The sequence below is a fragment of the Scomber scombrus genome, chromosome 6 (genome assembly GCF_963691925.1).
Source record: "Scomber scombrus chromosome 6, fScoSco1.1, whole genome shotgun sequence".
Classification (NCBI taxonomy): Eukaryota; Metazoa; Chordata; class Actinopteri; order Scombriformes; family Scombridae; genus Scomber; species Scomber scombrus.
This window is the reverse complement of record NC_084975.1, coordinates 28,922,891-28,946,108: the sequence shown is the minus strand read 5'-3', so window position 1 is coordinate 28,946,108 and position 23,218 is coordinate 28,922,891. Positions and strand designations below refer to the sequence as shown.

The 23,218-nt window shown below is 40.3% G+C and overlaps 1 protein-coding gene across 1 annotated transcript in view; it reads left to right on the top strand.

Moving 5' to 3' along the window:
* Positions 1 to 23,218, top strand: part of necab2 (N-terminal EF-hand calcium binding protein 2) — a 127,154-nt gene that overhangs the window by 56,429 nt on the left and 47,507 nt on the right. Inside the window, exons 6-7 of the mRNA XM_062421253.1 lie at positions 12,427 to 12,563; positions 13,354 to 13,478. Of these exons, the coding sequence (XP_062277237.1) occupies positions 12,427 to 12,563; positions 13,354 to 13,478 (262 nt within the window). The remainder of the gene's footprint in view (positions 1 to 12,426; positions 12,564 to 13,353; positions 13,479 to 23,218) is intronic.

Below are 23,218 nucleotides of genomic sequence, written 5' to 3'. Positions count from 1 at the left end.
ACAGCAAGATAAATGAGGCTGTTTGCTTTGTTGTAAATGTGCTAGTTCGCATAGCTTTTTGCTTTTAACTCTTTTAATTATAATAAATGTGTCGCATAAAGAAATCAGGCAATAACACTACTCAAAATCAAGAGCTGCTATTGTCATTTACTTGCTGTTATTAATGAATAGACTTAGACTTATTGTAGGTCCTCTAAGTCACTACAATAGAAACAGTGGCCAAAAAGTCCAAGCAAAGAGCAGCTGCAGATGGTGTGTAGAGTGTGTATGCGTGTATCAGGTTAGTGTCCTGCTAATGGACTGGTAGATGTCTCCAGAGGAAGAACAGGGGGTGGTGAGCCATACTTGTCCACCATTAGTGCTCCGTCACACACACACACACACGGACACACACTGTGCACACACAAGGATGAACTCTCTATGGTCAGCTCGCATTGCAGCTGGGATGTCTTCATCACATCAGGAAGTTAAGACGGTACTGTGAAAAAGCACAGGGGCCAGGAGGAGAGTATCAACCAAGAGAAACAGGCTGGGTGAGTGTGTGCGTGTATTTTCCTCTGCGTGTGTGTGTGTGTGTGTGTGAGTGTGTGTGTGTGTGTGTGTGTGTGTGTGTGTATGTCCTGACAAAGCCATGAGAGTCAGCGGGAGACGAGGACAGTGAGAAAAGACAGGAGGCATTTAAAAGGAGTATGTTTCTCTCGGTCTAAGAGGTCTGCTCCTCAGATATCATTACTTGCATACTGCGAAAATGGTGTTGCTTAGAGACATATTGACTGGGGTTGCTAGGATACCATTTTAATTGGTTGATGTGTGAAGCTGAGGCATCGATGTGGGGGTTTTCGGAGGTAGCGTGGCAGCTGGGGGGGAGCTACGCTTGTGCTTTCCAACACATCAAACCTCACGTTATCACGGCATATATCTACTGTAGGGAGACAACGCTGGCTCTGCAGAGAGAGTGAAATAAAAGACGATACCTCTCGGGCTGCGAAATAAAAGAAAACAGCCTCACTGATAACCAGCGCAACTTCTTATAGTGTGTGACACAAATTCAGACTCGCTGCAATATAAACAACTTTTATTGGTTGCCATGGTGAAAAAATAAGAGATAAAAGCAATATAAAGTAATAAGAATTCTAAAAATAGGCAGCTCAAGAAGCCTCCTGAGAGCACACCTTGGTAAGCTGAAATGTGGGCGTTGTACCGCCTAAAGCTGTGTAAAGACCAATCGAAAGGAGGTGCATGAACAGCAAACTGCTCACAGGCTACATGCTGAAGACTACAAGCTCCTCTCCTCTCCTCTCCTCTCCTCTCCTCTCCTCTCCTCTCCTCTCCTCTCCTCTCCTCTCCTCTCCTCTCCTCTCCTCTCCTCTCCTCTCCTCTCCTCTCCTTTCCTCTCCACTCCTCTCCTCTCCTCTCCTCTCCTCTCCTCTCCTCTCCTGCAGTGGGGGAATGGCAGGAGGCACAGAGGGGCTTTCTGTCCTTCACTTCTCTTTCTGTCTGAGCCGGGGGGAGTTTGATTAGATAGACAGCGTATCACTGTATCCAGGACATATTGGAAGGAATCAAGGTCTGGTTTCTTTCTCCAAAAATGCTGCTGACCTTGTCTAAAATGAGATTTGGGACCTCTTGCTGCTGTGTCTGTTCTAACGGCTTGGTTATAGCGAGAGCTTTAACATCGGGGCTGCCAAGTCTCACGCACTGACCGTGAGACTCACTCGACTGACACTTTTCACATGCCCTCACGCCACACACTTTTTTTTCTCTTGCAGTGAAAAACAAATTCCTAAGTGATAATGTTGCAGCACAACTGGCAGCACCTGCAACCTGCTACCTGTTTTTATAAATGAAATAACATTGAAGTAACGTGTTATAAACAACACTGTATAATGATCATTTCCTCTCCTGATCCAGCCAATTACATTCTGTACTTGATGCATTCTTGTTTTTTTTGTAGCACCCCCAATCTGGCTAATCTAGACTAGTGCAGGTGGCTGTTTCTTGACTTAATCCAAGAGGTTAGGTGATGTAGAAATGCAGGAAACCCTCCCACCAGCTATGTATCTTTTTAAGTTTGCTCCCAATTTTACAACATGCACCCATAGTGAGGAGCATAGATCTTTCTTTTGGTGTTGGTTCATGAAGAGGTCGAGCGGGTCAGTTGACCTCCAATAATGCTCATTTTATTATGAACAACAACAAAAAAAAGGACCACCAAAGACCTCCCCCAGTCCCCTCCTGACTCCTTCCACAAATCTCACTCCAAGCTGAAGTGGAAACTTTGCAGCCATGTTTAAAGGCAAGACAGCTACTTGTTATTGATTTTAGGAAATAACCAGACTTTTCTCAATAAAAATTAAAAGATGGTATAATTGAAACCAGTGGCAAGATAAGACTTCTGGTGTATTTCATCACAATAAAAGCGCCATCGATGTTAACTGTGACTAAACTTGATTTTTATGCAGCAGCAAAGAAAAATATAACTTACCTGCCTAATGCGCTATGTGGAAAAATTGGTGTACTTTTTTCAGTGTGGCTGTACATTCTGTGAAAACCCAAACAAAGTGATGCTGATGAACTTTCTGTTTGGGCAGGCTAAACTGGCTACTATAAAGTGGAGGAAAGTGGGGCCAGTGGACCCCTTGTTACTGTTGAAGGGTCTGGTGTCTGCATGCTTATTACAGTCTGGTAATTATTGTTGTTATTGTTTGGTTTCAGAGGGTCTGGTGTAGACGGGGCTGTTTATACTCTAGTGGATGAGGGTCTTTATTTGTTCATTATCTGTATGTGAAGGCTTGATGTCATGTTTTTGTATTTTTGTTCATAATTGGATATGCTGGTCCTCTTATAAGGACCGCTGCGGTCCAGGGCTGCAGTTATGTGTGTCTGTGGAGTGTGTGTGTGTGTGTGTTTATTTAACAGGTTTTCTCAAGGGTTAGGAGTTGTATGCAGTACTATTTTTTTAGGCCACTACTCATACTGGATTTTAGGGGCCAATGCTGATACCGATATTAGGAAGCAAAGAAGTTGTGACATCGATATATTGGCCAGTAATGTACAGAATATTTACAAAAACACACTTTTGATCCCTCAAATGTGGTTATTAATCACTTCTAACTTCTATGTAATAGATATTGATATATTACAGTTTAACAATAAACTTTATCATATAAAATTACATCAGTGCTCTGAAACAGTAAAGTCACTGCAGCATGGGAATTTAATCATTATAATTAGCTATGAATAAAAAAACAAAGAGAACATAAAAACATATACTAAACTCGAATTAAGAAAAAGGATCAAATACACATAAAATGCAGCGTATATAACTTAAAAAAAATATCTGCACATATCAGACAACATATCTTTGATAGGTCAATATCGGCCGATTATATCGGCTGACTGATATATCGGCCGGGCTCTACTATTTTGAAGTGCTTTTATTTTTATTAAAGGACATCAAAAGACTAAAGTCTTACCTTAACACAAGAAATTCCAACCTTGGTTAACGTCAAGGGTCTGCTGTACTTTGTGTTCAAACTGCAAGGATCTATAGTAAATACTTCCAATCAATACCAGTAATCCTTTATGTAATGTTTATGTATGTTGTCTGCAGTGTCTAAGATGATTCTAAGGCTGTTTTTTAGTTTAGTTGACTAATCTTTTTTTTTTTGTGCCTTTATTTGTTGCAAATACAATAAAAAGAGATCAATGCTGCTTCACCTGTGTGTTCACCTTAAACTTTTAGAGGGATGGTACCAGGAGTAAGGGCTAGATTATTTTTTTTATTGGAGTTGTTTTTCCCATCCTCTCCTCCCCTCCTTGTGATAACTTGCTTTCTCTCCTGTGAGGCTGATCATCTCCTTCAGTCTAAGCTGGGAGATATAGGGAATTACTTGGATCAATACCAACGCTTACATCCCCTCTGCCTCTTGTCTGTCTGAATGATGGGGAGGCTTCCAACATTTGTTCTTCTTTTTTTCAAACTGTCTCGTGCCTGACGCCCCAGCGGTAGTCCTGACAGGTTGGTTGTTACACTGTGTAGACCAAACAACATCATTGGTCCTGATAGGGGGGGTTGTACAAGAAGGAGAGAGACAGTCACTGTGTCATTATGCAGAACCTTGTCATTACAGACAGGGGGGCCGTTGTTGTGGGAAGAGACTGAAATGTTGACCTCTACCCTTCCAGTTTGTCAGACAGAATGAAGTTAATGAGATTCACTCTGTGTCTTTAGTAGAGTCTGACAGGAGGAAAGTTGAATGTGGCTGACACTCAAGGTTTCACACACACACAAATGGTAACTAATTGTTTGTGTACATGATGATATACAGGATTGTCCTTTCAAAGCAGCTTGTTCTATAGATGTCAATACAGCCTGAATGAAGGTTTTTTACACTCGTTTCGATTTTCTAGACAATACCAGGACGCAGGTTTGCACAGAGCAGCACTCTACAACTTAACTGTCTTACTAGATTACAACAACGTAACACATTTTCGTACCCTTTATTAATTATTTCTGATAGGGAGAACAATATTAACACATGTACCTAGGCTTGTCACGATAACTACTTTTGTTGGACGATATATTGTCTCAGAAAAAATCGCGATAAATGATATTATTGTCATTTGAAGATCATTTTATACCATTGATATAATAATAATATAATAGCATAATAATGCATGGGTGGGATTGGAGAGTGGGCTCTTCTGTAAAAACACAGACTGCCATTATGGGTCAGGAGGTCAGGACAGAGTTATTTACCTTTAATTCCATATAAGCGGCGCTGCTCGCTTCTGCAGTCTCCACTCAGGACGTACACAGTGAGGAATGGAGGACACTACTTGCTTAGCCAATGTGACATAATTAGCCTCTTAGCTGCTAATGTGAAGTGTGGCAATTTTGAGGTAAAAAAGGTCATGTCCATTTATCATACAATGAGTCCATATACAGACATGATGATGTTGATAATTATGCTATTGTATGATAAGTCGATTATGTAATTATTGTGACAGGCCTTATGATTAGCGTATTTGTTGCTGCAAATAATTAAAGAACATTTCTGTGACATAACTGCTTAACAAATGACTGACCCTTTTCATTTTGACTTGTTAAAGCAGCAAAAGCACAGATGGACTTATTAACATTAATAATGAGACTGTTGTACTCTGGTGCCTCTTACTGAGACAATTAATGGAATGTAGACATTGTTAATGTCATTATTTACACCTTTCCAGCAGGTTTTGACAAGTCAAAATATCCGCTGTGAAAAGGGTCCACTGGTGCAGGGAGATGCCAACACCCTGTTTATCCCTGCTATGTGCTGGATGTGTGACAACCTCACCATGACAACTAGACAACTGTACCCAGCTGTTGTTTGCCTATAAACACAGCAGCAAGTACATTTCCTTTATACAACAAATTGCCGTTTTTTAAAAATGTGTGTTTGTGTGCAGGTTAAACAAACAGGATATGTGTTTATGAGTGAGATGTAGAGGCATTTGGCAGGCATGTTTTTTGAACTTGAGACCGAGCCTCCCGGTTCCATATTTAATGCACGGGCATGAAAGTGGTGTCAGTCTTCTCAACTCTCTCTCTCTGAAAGAAAGTATATAATCCTATTTCTAAAAATGTTAATCTATTCCTTTAAGAAAGATTGGCTTCATGGTCAAAAGAATCCACCGTCGACTGTTGGTGGGAGACGGCGTGTGGGTGTATGACATTGTCACATTGCTTGTGTTTTTTGTCCAGGACAGTCATTATTTCTGCAGAGAAAATGTAAACAGACAGTAGGTCATTATAACCAAAGCTGCTATTTTCTAGCAATTGAGGATCATGTCGGATGGAATCATTCCACACTGACCTAAGCATAATTTCTAATGCAACTAATCATTCTCTTATCATACCACATAATATACTTTCTGTTTATTTTCCTTTATAGTGTCTCATATTGAAGGGGCTATTAACATATGGCTTATATTTTGGTCCATCTTGCCAATTCAGTCGCTGCTTCCTAGCCAGAGGTTTGTTTGCACATTGATTTATGAAATTCATTAGTCAAAGTTGAACGCTGTCAGTGGAATATTGCAAACACTCTGCGCCGGGGCGTTTTCAGCCCATTACGCCAGTCAAACTGGAGGCCTCCATACTCGTCACTTCCACACCTCCACAAAACCGCTGTATCTCTATCTGAGGCGCTGAAGATGGAATAATTTCCCCTAACGAGACCAACCTCTGTAATCACTGATTACCACCTTCTACAACCCGCCTGTAATCAGCTGCCACCATCTTATCGTGTGTGTGTGTGTGTGTTCTGCAGGGAGAGGCTGTGCTGTGTGCGTGTGCAGATGCGTAGGTGGATGGTAATGAGGAGATTCATTGTTAACCTTAAGGAGATGGGGGAAAAATACATGAGATATGAAACAAATACATGCACACACACACACACACACACACACACACACACACACACACACACACACACACACACACACACACACACACACATACACACACACACACACACAAACACCTACGAGCTGAGTGAGTGACCCCCCTGGCTCGCTCAATTACTCCTACCAGATTAAATTTTTCTGATCCCCCCTCAAAAAAAATCAGGTCACCTCCACTTTGTAATAAGAAAACTCATACTCGAACTAACTAAAGTGCTTGATTCAGGCCTACGTGTGTGCAACACTTCAAATGAAGCCCTGGAAGATGACTGTGATAAATGTATACAATCAAAATATTGAGCCTCGTAGACGTGATGAATTTTGGAGAGCTCATCACACAAAATCAGGCACATCAACAGAGAAGCTGGCTGACATTCATTCCTCCTCCTACAAACACACACAAGTAGATATGTGCAGATAGTCGCACATGTTGACACACACACACACACACACACACAAACAGATCTTTACAATAACACACACTGTAGCTAATCACCAGGCTTGTGTTGAAGGAGCCGGTGGAGAGAGACGGTGTATCTCCCCCCTAGGTCAGTGATCTGTGTGAATTATACATCACAGCTTTTTTCTATCCCAGGTTTTTTGTAGCCCGGCCCATGGGACACGCTCGGTGGAGGGAGAGAGGGCATGACAGAGGCATAACAGGAAGGAGAAAGGGTGAAGAAAGTGAGGGGAGAGGAAGAAAGGGGGAATGGTGGGGTAACACACAATTTCACAATGCTTTTTCTTGATTTATTTTAGGATGCACAAACAGACTCGCATTGCCTTTTTGGTTCAGTAACCAGCTGCTCCAACGGGTCAAAGTAGGCAACTGGGCCCTAAAAAGCTTCAGGCTTAATGTGTGTCAACTGGTTTGTGCTAATTTATTGAACATTTTGTAGGATGAACCACTGAAATACATTATCACCTGACATGGTAATACCTTTCGAGGGGTCCTAGTTTATAATCTGATATTGAGCCCCTGCCATGTGGAAAATCAGTTTAAACTCTTACATACTGTTCATATTCTACACCGTCGCAGTATGTTCAGTCTAAGAATCCCTTCATAAAAAATGTCAATACTAAATCAATAGTCAATCTGACTGATCAATAAATGTGTGATTAAACCTTGATTCATGTTTCAGAGAACAGAGAGAGTGTATTTTTTTAGGTTTTACACCACCAAACATCTCCTATCACACAATATCATGTCCTATTTTACCTAAGACATGAAAATATAACATAGCAATAATGATGGAAATGTATTTTATGTAAAGTGAAAATGAGCAGAACTTTATGGAACTGTGGGGTTTATTGTATAACCATTAGAGCCATCAGTCTTCACTTCACTGTCTGAATTTACAACCTTCAGTTTGTTATATGATGGAAATCAAATTTTGACAGATCTATGGTTGCCATGGATACCAAATACATTTTCCGACCTCCGAAGTCTCAGGCCGTGAGACACGCATTTCAAGCTGCTCTCACGCTCACACGCCACACCTGACATTTCTCACGCCGGGGAGTGATAGAACTCGCCGGATATAAATTATTATACGATATACAGAAGAGAAAAGCGACGTATATTTATCCCGCTGTCCCGGTGGGATACGGGAATCTTCCGCATATCTCCGGACGCTCCCCTCCGACAGCATGCACTCCTGTACTGAGGTGCAAAATAGCATACATTGATATTTGCACCAAGACGGATGCAAATATCCTTTGCCAAAAAGAAATCTTCATAACTACTATCTTATTAAAACTATTACCTATACAAAAGTATAAAATATTTTCATTTTTTGTGCATTTTGGGCCACTTTAGTAAAAGTCATCAAATTTCAGAATAAAAGAAAAGTGACATTTGTGGTGTTTTTACAGCTGTCAGATGTCACAACGGGTCACATTTGAAAGACTTTTCATTATTTCAGTTTTGTGCTAATATTCCTAAATGTCTTTTATCACATTACCACACAGAAAAACCTAGACCTTGTATTCCAGATTAGGTAAACTACTTATTTGACAGAGACTGTGACAAACCTGGTGGTTAATAGGACCCAGCAGCAATCTGCACGAGCTCATAACACTTTGTCTGCTATTGTTCACTTATGATCTTTAGTTATTCACAGTTCAGAAGGATTTTCCCATTTTGAAAGCAGTGTCCAACTGGTCAAGCACTGTAGGAAGCAGATATGACTGTTGGGTTGTTGTGTGGAGCCGCCATGTGTGGGCAATCTACAAAAGAGCTTGTCACAGCTTCCAGGCTGTCCACCATCATTTCACTAGGAGTGAATATTCATTTTTCTTTAGAATAATCATAGGTAACATTAAACCTGCTGATCCTGAGCATGTTAGCATTTCACTGTGTGTATGTCACAGCGCTGTCATTAGTATTTAGCTCCAAACACTGCTGTGCTTAAGTGCATCCTCGCAGAGCTGAAAGCAAATTGTGTTATTCACACAAGAATAACAAGAGTGGCACTATTTCTTATTAAGGGTCATTAAAGTTAACACTGACATGCACACACACATACTTGCAAGCACACACATGCTTTTATTTTTTTAAACCAGGTGAGAATGAGATCAAACTCAGTGGAGGAGGTGAGGGGCTGTGGTGTTTATCAAAGCAGTCGCAGGTGTAAATCAGTTTGTGCGAACCCATACTTAAACACACACCTCTATATATAGAGTCATACATATGGAATGGCACATTAAGGTGGCACAGCATCGATATACATTTTTTTTGCTGGATGTGACACAGGATGCACCTCTGTCCACACACACTCCAAACTGGTATCCCCATACAATTGCACCCACATTGGATGAATCTGTTCCTAATGATTTACAGTGGATGTGTGCTACTTGTAGTTATCATGCACAAGACTGAAGTTCTTCAATTTCCATTTGACTTTCCAGCTGTAATCGTAATCTTTCTCTAAGCTTAGCCAAGTGTTTTAGTGTACTCATAGCTTCAATATAGTTTATTTGCTACAGCTATGATCTTTCCCTAATCATTACCATAACATAGTTGCCATCCAAAGATATTGTAGAAAGTGAGAATTAAAAAAAAAAAAAAAAAGAAATAACTTGAACGTTATCCAGGGTTTTGCAGAATCGTCCAATATTGATGTTCTTGTCTGGTGATAGGGTTGCACACCCACGTACGCAGACAGTTTGTTAACACACACACATACACACACACACATACACACAGGCATGCACACTGCTTTGAGCATGCAGTGCAAATAGGGCAGTAACATTCACCCCTGCAGGATGAAAAACTAGGAAGAGTGTTGATCCAGCCATCAATCAAAAGGAAAAAAATGATTCACTGAGAGAGACAATCAAGTATGTTTCAAAGAATGTCAAACATCTACACTATTGACCCAATACCAACCTAACTCACCAAATATATATCAGTGTGTGTTTTCTACAATATATGTGTAGTAGGATAACACTGCCAAAGGCTTTACTCTGACTGAAAAACATACAGTTTATCCAAGATGTTTTAAATCTGATTCACCCTCTTCAGAAGATCTGGCCTCCATCATCCATCATGTCACTAATCACATTTTCTATGTCTATTAGTTTATAAAAGACAATTTGAATAAATTTAGTGCGGCACCTAAGGGAAGTTCTCATCTTAACATATTTGCTTCACTGCGTTGTTTCTAATAAATGTTTTTTCTAACTCATTAGATTAAAGACTCTACATAAATGGGATTCTGTATCAAGGATCTGTCAGCGTTTCCCAATTTAATGACTAAATCCTCATAATGGATTCGTAATGCAATCGTAATCTCCTCCATAAAACTGACAAAATTCATCTTTATCATCGCTGTTTATTCTGATTTGTATCCCAATTTGGTAATTGAAGCTCAGCAGGGTAGTCATCAGTGAGTCAGCAGTGCCTTTTTTGGTAATATGGCAAATAGAAAATGGGATTAGAAGCCTTAAATTCTGTAATCATAGTCTTTTCAGTTTGTTTGGTGTACACATAGTTGTGTGTGTGTTGTGCTCTGAATCGATGCACTTGAGAGTACTTTAGTCTGCGTGTTGGTATGTTTGAGCGCTCGTGTGCAGACGTGTGTGCACGTGTGTAAAAAGCATCAGCTGTGATAATGGAAGTCAATACTGCCTGCGTGATTGTGCGTCTCGCGGGAGCGTTTGTCTTTGATTAGAGAGCGGCACGGAATGGCTGACTGCACAGGAAACCTTAATTGTCTCCCTGAATCACTGCACTGTGACTTCCGACAGTAAAAAGCTGACATGACCGACTGACTCCGTTCTCTGGAGTACACGTGTCGTCAGTTATGGCCCCGGCGTCGGTAGTGACGTTTTCGTGCGTTATTCTGACAGTTGTTTAGCCTTTAAAACGCGTGTGAGCGGCAGGTGAAAGTTGCGGCTCTGTTGTCTCGCGATAGACAAACTTAAACTATTAAAGTGATGTAAAAATGTAAATGTCCTCGTTTAAATGGATGTAAATTCTTTTTTTTGGATAGATTTCCCTGCATTGTTTAAATGTAGCAGTGCTGACATTTTAAAATGATTGATTACCTATGGATCAATAAGCTATCAGCTGAGCATTGTATGAGCTACAATGCTTCAGTTGGCCATGTGAAGCAGCATTATAGACAGGAGTTGACACAATCTGGGGCTTAGCCCAGATCACTCAGAGCCAGGGCCAATTTTTTCGGATGGTTCACATGTACAGACTTTCATTTTACTGCATTCTTTCTTTTTTTTTTTTAAGATTTATTTTGTGTTTTAATTTAGCTAGTAGGTGGCAGAGAGCTACCAAGGTGCTCCAATGTTACTGCATTCTATGACCACTGCAAACATTATTAGTGGTAGTGACTTATTTTGATCTTTATTAACAATTTAAAAAAAAAAAGCACATAGAAATAAATAAATAACAATAATCAGCGGGGGAAGTAACAAATAACAAGTACTCATGTTACTGTAATTGAGTAGCTATTTTATTTTATTATGCTTTTTTGAGTATTTTTCAAAGACAGTCATTTTTTCTTTTATTTAAATATGATTTCAATGAAGTAGTTAGTTATTAATCCATTACTGAGTAAATTATTTATTTGTACTTTAAAATAATCGACGGATATTGCAATCTAGAAAAAACAACCCTATCTTGGACCGGACAACCAATCAAACGCATCGCATCAAAAACAGACCAATCAGATCAAAATGTCATCAAAAAAACAAAGCTGCCAGCACCACGAAAAAACAATGAGCAGCTGGTTGAAGTAACTGTTCAGAAAAAGTGCCCCTTTTTTTTTTCAAAGAGAAAATATTTGGGGCTGCAGCCTCAGAAGCCCCCCTCTAGCTCCACCCCTGACTGTAGAAGAGTCATGACTGCTGCTGACAACTGACAAAGACTCTCAGGCTTTTTTTGTCATCTCGCTGTTGAAGAGAAGGCGGATGACATGGTGGCGGATGCCGGTCTTGTGTTTTTCCTGCTGAATCTGAACTGAGACAACATACAGTACAGTACAGTAAAACCACTAGACAGCACTTTTATCCACCCACGGGATGAGATTGAAGCTCAGACTAAAAGGTTTTTAGGGTTTACGTCTGTGGCCTGGAACTACCTCTCTGTGAATCTGAGATAGATTAGGAGGAGAGGGATGGATGGAAGGAGTTTGTAAAGAGATGGTGGAGAAGGGGTGGAGGATGGCTGCAGAGAGAGGGACATGTCTATTTTTACTTGCTCTTTTGCCTCCCTGCACACTGCCTGTCCACCTTGAGAAGCCCTTAAACCATCAAATGGATGCAAGGAAGGAATTCAGAAAGATTTGTGCTGAAAAATCTTTTCAGAGGAGTGATGGGAGGAGTGCACTGTCACTCTGTGATGTGTGAAACGTGATAAAGAAACTTTACCTTCCATCCATATGCTGCAGAGAGTTCTTTTCACATGCAAATTATGTTTTGTAAATGACAACGTATTTCTCTGTCCCCCATCCTCAGGTTTATGAGAGAGGAACCAACGTGGAGCAGTTTGTGACCCGTTTCCTGCTAAAGGAATCAGCCAATCAGATCCAGTCCCTCTTGAGCTCTGTGGAGAGTGCCGTGGACGCAATTGACGAACAGCACAGCCAATCAGGGTGAGCAAATGGGGGTATCAGCCTGTTATCTGTGAAATTGGAAAAATATGTGTGTGTGTGTGTGTGTGTGTGTGTGTGTGTGTGTGTGTGTGTGTGTGTGTGTGTGTGTGTGTGTGTGTGTGTGTGTGTGTGTGTGTGTGTGTGTGTGTGTGTGTGTGTGTGTGTGTGTGTGTGTGTGTGTGTGTGTGTGTGTGTGTGTGTGTGTGTGTGTGTGTGTGTGTGTGTGTGTGTGTGTGTGTGTGTGTGTGTGTGTGTGTGTGTGTGTGTGTGTGTGTGTGTGTGTGTGTGTGTGTGTGTGTGTGTGTGTGTGTGTGTGTGTGTGTGTGTGTGTGTGTGTGTGTGTGTGTGTGTGTGTGTGTGTGTGTGTGTGTGTGTGTGTGTGTGTGTGAGAGAGAGAGAGATCATGACCGTGCACATGTATCATGGCATTATGTGTAAAACTCAGATTGTCAGCGGTCGTAATGGAAACCAGGCAATGTTTCAAGCACAAATCCTCTCTGGTTAAAATGTCTGTCGCTCACACACACACACACACACACACACACACACACACACACACACACACACACACATACAAACAGGTTCTCATCTCCTTTCTCCCATTTCCATCATATCCCCTGTGGATCCTTCATTCCACCAATTCTCTGTCCAAAGTCTTTTTTTATTTTTCTTTCTCTTTCCCTCACCTCTCCACACCTCCTTTATCTTCATCTAATTCTGTTTTTCTCCATTTCTTCGCCCTAGTGTCATAACACAATGTCTCTTCTTCGTCCTCTCTCTGTTTTTTCAGTCATCCACCTGCCAAGGTGAGTCCACGGGTGCCGGAGAGGCGCCCTGACAGCACTGTCCCCGACTACCCTCCTAACAACAGAGTCAGCGCAAGGGAGGCTGTCAGGACCATCAACACTGCCTCAGGTGACAAAAAGACACACAAAGACACACACACACACACACACACACCGCAGCACCTCTGAATTCATGGTTTTGGGTTCTATCTGTCTATCGTGTGCTCGTGTGATTAGTTTCTGCACATTTAGAGAGAGAATATCGCTCTGGGTTAGCAGAAAACAAGCTCTGACTGCCACTTAACAGTTTATCATGCACACACACACACATACACACACACACACATACACACACACACACACACACACACACACACACACACACACAATCATCCCAACGTTATTTATTCTCTGCTGCAAAACACCTCAATCAGCCACCTGCATAAGTCTGATGTGGCTTTCCTACAGAGGACGGTGCAGCACAGATAAATGGATGGAAAAATGAGGGTTTAGATAGGTGAAAGGAGAGGAAGAATGCTGAGAGAGGGACATGAAATGAAAGGACAAGCAATTGAGGGAAGGCTGGTCAAGCAAAAGGTGAAGGTAGATGATGAAGATCGATTTCAAGTGTTAAAATCGAACATTCGCGTGTTTCTGAGTTCGATTAGCAAATCTGCTGTGTAGTGCTGTTCGATCAAGTGTGTGTGTGTGTGTGTATGTGTGTGTGTGTGTGTTACAGTAGCTAAAGCAGACACAAATTGAGGCTCTATATTCTCTTTGAGGACATGCAGGCCCCTCATTATTCTCTCTCTCTCTCTCACTCCGTATAGTTCTCCATCCTCCTCTGTCACAGTCTTCCTCTCTCTTCCTCTCTTTCTCTACCAGCCGGCACTTAACACCGCAGCGCACGCTCGCCTTGACACTTTGCACCCACTTGAACAAATTGCTCGCCGAAGAAATGACACTTCAAAGGTTGTTGAGATATGGTATCGCTTTATCGCAGCGCAAACTTCACAGAAGAAGAGCCGAACATAAAAGTACAGTTGAGTCGAGTCGAGGCCCGAGAAAGAGAGAGAGAGAAAAGCCTCGAAGGGCGGAGGAAAGCGTAATCAATCACTCCCAAAGTAATCAATCTCTCCTCAGATTGCGTTATTGACAGGTGTCAGTTGAAGATGTTCGGCGTTGTTGTTTCAGGGCCAGCGTGTCATTTCACCTCGGAATCCTGTATATTGTAAATGACTTAATTATGCATCAGTGGCCAGCAGATGTTACATGAAAGAGCACTGTAGGAGCCCAAATGAACGATTCAGGCTAGGTGTGCTCACAGGAGTGCAGCACTTTTAAACTACACATGGTTGTTGCCTGATGCTTTATCATTAAACTGAACAAATGAGAGTGAATGGAAATCAGGAATCTCAATTATATCATTCCATGTTTTATTGTTTTCTCTAATTAATCAACCACAAGTGGATTTGTAGCGTCATTTGCAAATTGTATCGTCTTTCTTAACACTATAAACATTTAGATTCATTTTCATACCCAGGCAGCCTTTAGTTTCCATTTATTTAAGAAAAAAATCAACATGCAGTGACACGAAACTCTAAATGAGAAAGATAATCCATCATAGTCAGCATTTTGCCACCTTTATTTATGTATTTATTTATTTATGTGGAGTAAGTTGCAGTGTTGTTGATAATGCATCTGATAACACATCTTCATATATCTTCCAACATCAGCGGTTTGAATAGAAACCTTTTCTCATTAGTCATCACTGCTGATTCTTTGCTTTGGGGCGGGCGTTCATGCAGTTGTAACAATTAGCTTTGTGCCATTATTATGCCATTTCAACTGCAGTGATCCATTAAAAGGAATAATTGTATTGAATCGCTCAATCAGCAATAATCAATATGAGCTGCTTTGACTGCTTTAGCTCATATTTAATACTGACACTTCTGTAAAGTCAGATTCTATCCTCTCCTCTCCTTCTATAAGTATGGCTGGGTATTGTTTAAAAAATAACAATACCAGTACCAATTCAAGTACCCTTAAAGTGACAATGATACCAACTGAGTACTTCATTTGATACCCATCATGTGAATAGAAACATTAAAGTGCGACTTCACCGGCGCAGATGTGTTGTAGCTGCTGTGGCAGTGGACGAATCACGTCACATTAAATTGAAGAACACTTGATTGGCTGTGAGCAAGTCCATACACATAATTATATTTTCTAGCTCTGGGTGCAAAAAGGATCGATCGCAGGTATCGTTCGATGGGAGACGAGTACCGATACCTAGCCTTAAGCACAAGTGGTTAAAACATACGACACAACCGGCCCTTAAAGAAGCTGTCAAAAACAAGCATTTTACAATTTCTGTTCATTTATACTGGAAAACAACACACTTTTATTGTTTTGTGCTTTGAAGCAGTTAAGTACATTTTCTACTTATTTTCTACTATGTTTTCACATGGATTTGACAGGTTTCAAAGTTTCCCTTCATAGAAAAAACCCAAGCAAGACTGACTGACTTCTGTGGAGTCAACAGGCACAAGCAATAGAGTTGTTGTCAAAGCCATTATTGATTCAGTGACTGATCGGTAGAGCAGAGATTGATCTTCTGCGTCTTAATAAACAAAGTGTTCGACATGCGGCCTTACCTTCACACAGCACTGACTCTTTGCTAAAGGGAAACACAACATTTCCTATTTACTATTGAGCCATTTGATGTCATGTGTGATGGTCATCTATAAAGCTCACTTATACCGCACACGTGTCATAAATCCCATGGTTTACTGGGAGGGAATTGACCCATTTAGCACAAACCTGAACATAAATCACAAATTAAGGTTCATATAAGTCAGTTTACATGACAGGACGTTGCTATTTACGGCCTCTCCGGCGCAGTTAAGCGAGACCGAGTGTTAGTTTCTATAAATCTTCGTGTTTCATCGGGACGTCACACAGAGAATCTGACATTTGACGGGATGATGGGACATGACAGTGATGACTTGTTATTCTCAAACAAGCTTTGTGATTCTGACAGCGAGCTGCCAAAGATCAGTTTACTCTTCATGCCGCACTTCTAAAACACGCATCTTCATACGTGATACACAATGCGCTATGACAAAAGATAAGAGAGGTCTTTTCATTTTTGCATGACATATTAAACCACGCCGATATACTACCGCCTGCTCGCGTTGATGGGAATTCACAGAAAGAATAGAAAGGAGGATATAAACACAGGGAATAGAGAACAAAACTGATTTTTTTGTTGGCTTAAATGTTGTTTTATGCTTGAAAATGTACTTGATAGCTCCACTTAGGGTACAATATGTATGTGGTCAAAACCTATAAATGGATGACAATGCTATATATGAGCAGTTATTAGTGGAAAATCCTCTTGTGCCTGACGTTGTTGCCTCTGCACTCAGTTGAGCATGACAGTAAAGACGTGCCTAGTGTATTTTAAACCTCAGTGTTATAGGTCCATTTTACACATCTTGGCCTTTGTGTCCACCAGGATGTACTGGATAATATTTCACTTACAAGATTATAACACATGGATTAGAGGCCTCTTTCGGTACCTCTGCGCTCAGAGTTTTTTCTGTTAAATTATTGATCAGTCTGTCCTCTGGCAAGAATAAAAGAAGAGATATTTTTGTCTTATGTTCAGTATTTCCTTGAAATGACTCACTCCAAGATATGTGACCCATGACCCTGACACATGAGATGACCCAGACCGCTGACAGTGACGTAGAGATCCAATAAAACAAAACCAAAGTGCTTCTGGGTAATAAAGTAGCCTCCTTTGAATACCGTATATGACACAGTCAGCCCGAACACATGATATTCTGTATTCAGATCCTCCTCCAAATATCAATCGCACATAAACATAAATCAAACTACTGCAGGAGATATGAAAATAAAATATCTACTCCACTATCTCTGTGGTCTTAAGATCATATGAGATAAATAACAGCTATTGCTTTCACCCTGCATAAAAAGTAAAGCTTTTTTTATTATTAGAAAGCTCTTTGGTTAACCAGTGGAACATCCTAATTAATGAAGAGTCTCCACTAAAAGCAAAAACCTCTTGCACTTTGGTTTATTTCATCTAATTTCCCCTTATTTTTTCCTTTTTTTTTTTTTTTTAGATTGCTCTCATTTAAAGTGGATTTCCACCGCCTAGTTTAAAGTGCATATTATATATAATTCTGTGGTCCTTAAAAAGTTTTTAAAAAACAAACATACAGACTAGTTTAACCAAAACAGTTCATGACACTAAGGATGAGTCTTCTAATAAAGGCTTTCTATAAATAGTGTATACAGATGATTCCTCTACCTCAACAAACAATCCCTCCAACCTTCTTTAATTAAGGACAGTGCACTGTTTGTGCCGAGTGTTTCCAGACATGATTTCATTAAAAGAAATTGTTATTTATGTAAATTTCATTCTAAACACTTGCTGCACAGTTATTACTGTTTGTTTGCACCACACTAGCTTTTCTTGTCCTGAAGTTTCTGTGTGAAAACATGCATCGGTCTGATCTCGAGCGACTGAAAAAGTCTCCTCAGTTCTGGTGCTCGCATACAAGAGGTATCGATTCATGTCGACTGACAACAAAGATGACAGCTCAAAGTTACAGGATTTTCAGTTCTTCCCCCTTCATAGTCTAAAACATCTGTCACCTGTCAGCGGAGCATGTAGCTGGATATATTTGAGCTTACAGCATGTCAGAAAAGGCCACTGAGCTTGATACTGCAGACACAGGACTGAAAATAAGTAATGCTGCTTTTTGGTTTTGCACTCAATCTTGCTACCTCCTGCTAAACTCTGGAAGGACACACCAAAGCCTCAGAGTTGCCAAGTTTATCCGCAACACCGCAGGGTCCTGGTGAAGTTCTATGCCTTACTTTCAGGCACAATGGCACCCAGCAAAGCTCGTGACATATGGAAGTCAATACACAGGAGGTGGTCCAGTTTAAAAAATCAACTTCAAGGGGCACTAAAATGTCACTAAAGCACATCAAAACAGCTTTGGTTTCCGATTTTGGCTCTCGGCATCATCCGGTTTTGATTTCATCACATTAACAGCTATTCACCATCAGAGTGGTTGCTGACGGAGAAAGCACTGCTTGATTGTAGCATTTCCCAGCTGGTTTGGGAATTGGCTGTGTTTCCAGTCATTGTGCTGCCTCCATGCTCTGATGAAGAACTTAAGTAATATTGAACCAAACTGCTGCAGTCAGGTTTATATCCAGATAAAAGATAAAAAATGTCTTCTTTTTTTCATTAGGTCAGACTGCTGTAGGCTAACTGCTCTGTAAGCTTTAGTTTACAGTCATGGTCAAACTATATATGAAATTGAAGAAAACTGAAAATGTATAAACTACATACATTTATAGCAGAGCTGTTGTATTGGATTGAATAAGATTGCAGAGGTTTACCTAATTTATATATGTAATATAATAACTAATATCACAGCAAGCAGAAATTCTGTTGATGTTGTGATTATAGGAAAGCTGTAAAAAGCTCTTTCGTTTTCCAAAATTACCCTACCATCAAATCCACTGTGATTTCCCCAAATGTAGTCACCGCTTACCCACCGGTAACATGAAACTCACTCGCTCAATCTTCAGTCGGAAAATGGAAAACAAAATTCGCTGCTCATTTTCGCTTTGATTCATCCCGATTCGAAAACAAGACAAAGATGGGAAAGCAGCCTTTAGTGCTCTTTAATTTCATGCTCTTTTACTCCCACCTCTCGCTCTTCTCTCAGTTTTCCTTCCCCCCACTCTCTCTTTTCTACTGTAGGCTGTAAAGCATCTCTGACAGTTGAGGACCTTGATGTCAGCTGCGCTTTGTATTGAGTCAGGACAAGTCGATTGATTAATGACTCTCAAACACTCTCTCTTCTCCCCCCCCCCCCCCCCCCTCGTCTCCCTGTCCTGCTCTGTCTTGCATAGCGTCCAGCCTCCTCCAATAAGTATGAATTACTCCTGCTGTCCTGAGTCATTCCCTCATTCTCCTCTTATTGTTCTCCTCCAGTCATGGCTGCATGCACACATATGAAGTCAGCCTAAAGTTTTGCTATCTCCCCTTTTTATGTGATAACAGCATACAGAGGTCTTTATGAATTGATATAAATTGATCAGAGCAGTTTCTCCAGAAAGATAGACAGAGAGGGGAGGGAAAGAGAAAAGAGCAGAGAATACAAAGCAGTGAGTGGGAGATGAGTGGGGTAAGAAACAAAGAGTGACAGAGAGAGAGAGGGGGGGGGGGGGAATAAAAAAAATAGCTAAAAATATCCACCACCACCACCTTTAAGTTGAGCAGGCGGTGTTGTAGCGTTGTGTTGCCGTGTGCAACGCGACAGTGCATCTCTCTTAAGTGCAACTGTCACTGCACTGAAGAGTTTTTAATTGTAAATGAGCTGCTGTTTACTGTTCGGTGCTTTCTCAGGCGCACACACCCTGGAAAGTCAGAGTGTGTGCATCCTTATGTAGGTTTATAGAAGAATGTGGGTGTGCTCAGTGGTGGAAAATAAGGATGTAAATAGAGACATAATTGACTGTTCTTTATGCTTCGTCCCCCCCAATTACTTTTGTGCATATGTGCACACCTTAAAAATTTTAAGGTGTGCTAAAAGACTGAGGCTAAAGCTTTCATTCAGCATCTTCACCGTTTGATGATCCATCTATAAGACGTGGAAATAAAGAAACAGCATTGTCCTCATATTGTTGTGTAGAGCTTGTTCGTTCTGGTATAACATGTATAATAAGGAACTTTTTTTTCATGATAAACTTAAAAAGAGAAAAGGCTTTTACAATGAAGACTAACCAATGAGTTAAGTACATATAATATTATTTCGTATATCACCGGCTCGGGTTAGTGGAGAACAAACTTGCCCAAGATCACAGGACAGAACCGCTAATGTTACCCTGATAGCTTTCAGGACCTGCTTTCACAATAATTACTAAGGATCCCTCACAGATATTTAGATTCTGTTGTTGTATCTTCTTGTGTTGTTAATGCCATTTCCACCTGTATTTCATCTACAACACAGTTTATAAGAGGGTCAATGACATGATGCAACCCAGTGTTCAATTGGTGTAAGCAGTATTTTTCATAAAGATCTGATTTTATACAGGAAAATAAATGTGAACTAAAATGTGGAATAAATATAATCCACTTTTGCAATGCAACACTGTGTTTTTAACACATTTTACATAAATTGTCACAAAATATTTCAAAAAAATAGGAAATGCGTTAAAATTTAAATGTAGAAATATTCCCTTTTTTCTTTTCATTTGATGTTTTAAAATGAAGTAAGTACACTTAAATACACTGTAGGTGGATCAAGTATTTAATATGTACCCAAGCACAGATGTGTATTATATGCATTCGTGTGTGCACACCCAGCTCTGCCTGACATTATGTGACTGTGATGGAGAAGAGAATGTAGTTGCCATATGTTTTCCAGTCTGCTCTGACAGATGTCATTAGAAGAGAGAAACACAGTTGCTGATAATTAATGCCAGTAAGATAATATATTGCACTCTGCCTGTTGTTAAAAATGTGAATTCTTAAGCCGGTCTTCCCTCCTCGGTCGTACTGACATAGAAGTAGCCACTGTTTGTCATTATAGTACCAGCAGCATGAAATGTTCTGAACCAGGAAGATGCATTAACCATGACAGGACATCTACAATTTGAGATGGTCTTTGAGTGGGTGGGAGTAGATGAGTGGGCCCAGTGTGTATATTCTAATGTTTTTATTATGTTTTTTCAAACATTTAGATATTGTACATTGTACCAACATCTGCATCCCATCCACCCCACCCACCTTGGAGACTGGCCAATAAACCAAGAGTGTAAAAAATGAAAAAGAAATGACTGCTACTACTATAATAATCAAATAATATTCAAATTTTTAACTGCTAAAAATAAAATAATGAAATACAATAGAGATTCTACAGAGATTCTATCAATTTATGATAAACAGTTACATTTCTGTTATATTTTTTATAGTGCACACATTATTGTAGTTTTCCAGGAATGGAATATTTTGTAGCTTTTCCAACTTCAAATGAACTATAACCTCCTTAACCCAACGTCTATGCATAGTTTTGGGGTGGGTGAGGGTGGGGTAGACGTCCATTTATATAAAATGAGACCTTGCCCCAAAATTGTCTCATACTTGAGCCCAAAAAGAGTGAAAATGAGTTGCTGAGTCTCGATTACACAGCTAACAAGTTGGGTCGAATTCTGGATAGAGTTGGGCAAGCCTACTCCATGACAGATGAAGCCTGGGAAATATTTTAAATTGGATCAGACTATGCCTGACACATGTGGAGGATGTGTGGATCATTGCAATGGACGATTTCCAGGTTTCATCTGAAATCCTCTCACCAAAGTCATCTTCCCATTTTGATATGAGATGATCCAAGGACATACAGCCACCAACAGCGGAACATCATAAATCGGATATATAGAGTTGTGTTCAGTTGGGCTTTTGTGAATTCTGCCTTCCAATGTAGTGCAGTTTTTTTTAACAAAGTTCCTGATTTGGAGATACCTGAGAAAGTGAGATTGTGGAATGATAAATCATCTATCTACGACTATCTACGACTTTGTTGGTAAAAGACAATTCTGTCACTTTGCTCAGGCCATGTCTGGATCACTGCTACAATGTTGTGTCCACCACCGAGGGTGTACATAGTGGGTTATTAGTGAAAAGCATGCAGGAGAATGCTTGGCTTGGTCCAAAGTGGGTCCTGTACTGTGCCCAGATTTTTAAAGAACCTTTAATAATCAGATTTCCTGCAACCTTCAACTTGATTGAGGTAATGGAGCAAGGATCCAGTAGGCCAGTATGAGGAAGGCATAGGAAAGGCCCTTACTTTGGTAATCTATAGTATTTTTGTACCATTGAACTGGATGACTGAATGATGCAAAAAGAGTAGTGTGACATAAACCAAGATCCAGTTCAGCTTCTACATTTTGTATTTCAATCATTCCTAACAGAAACATGAAATCATTGGGTTTAGAAAGAGATTAAAAGGTTTAGAAAGAGATGATTTTTAATGGATATCATTTTTTTAAAAATCTGCTGGTTTGTACAGTATAGCAGGACATACCATCAACAGAAACCTCCAAGTTAAACAAGGGTTTGATAGTAAGTCATCTGTGGGATTATTAGCACCAGGATGCAATGTTAGCAAACTGTTGGTTGCCTTGTTCTCTCTTTGTGTTGAGCTTTGTTTTTTCTTACACTGGCGAACACAGTTTTATAATGTCTTCTTTGGCTCTGGAGGAGTTTCGTCAATACTCTGATGACATCATCAGGGTTGTCAGAAAGTCTGTGATCCAAACTGCTATGTGGCGTTTGAAAGATAGACATTTTCACAAGGCATGGGGGGTATAAACGAAGACTTCATTGTAGTTGCATTATGGATAACTCAGAGTTTTTGATCAAACCATACAAAGGAGTAAAATTCAGGATACCTGCATATTTAATGATGCATCTCTTTTTATGTGTCTCTTGAAATCTCTCAACCTTTTGGAAGTACAATCAGTTGCTGGACTAGCCCGCCCCTTTAATCAGCTGTATTCAGGTTTTTGTACATTGGTTGCCATGGAACCCATGGAGGAGAATGGTTTGGACCATCCAACATTATTATACTGAACTATTCTGTAAAATCCTGCATAACAATCAAGGCCAACGTTAGAAAATGTTTTTACAATGACGGTAGATGGTAACTATGGTATGGTTAATGATAGGGAAAGACTGTGGTTACAATGTACATTAATTGCAGGTCTTTGACAGGACATGAACTCTGCATTAAAGTGGGGTGTGGTATACAGCAA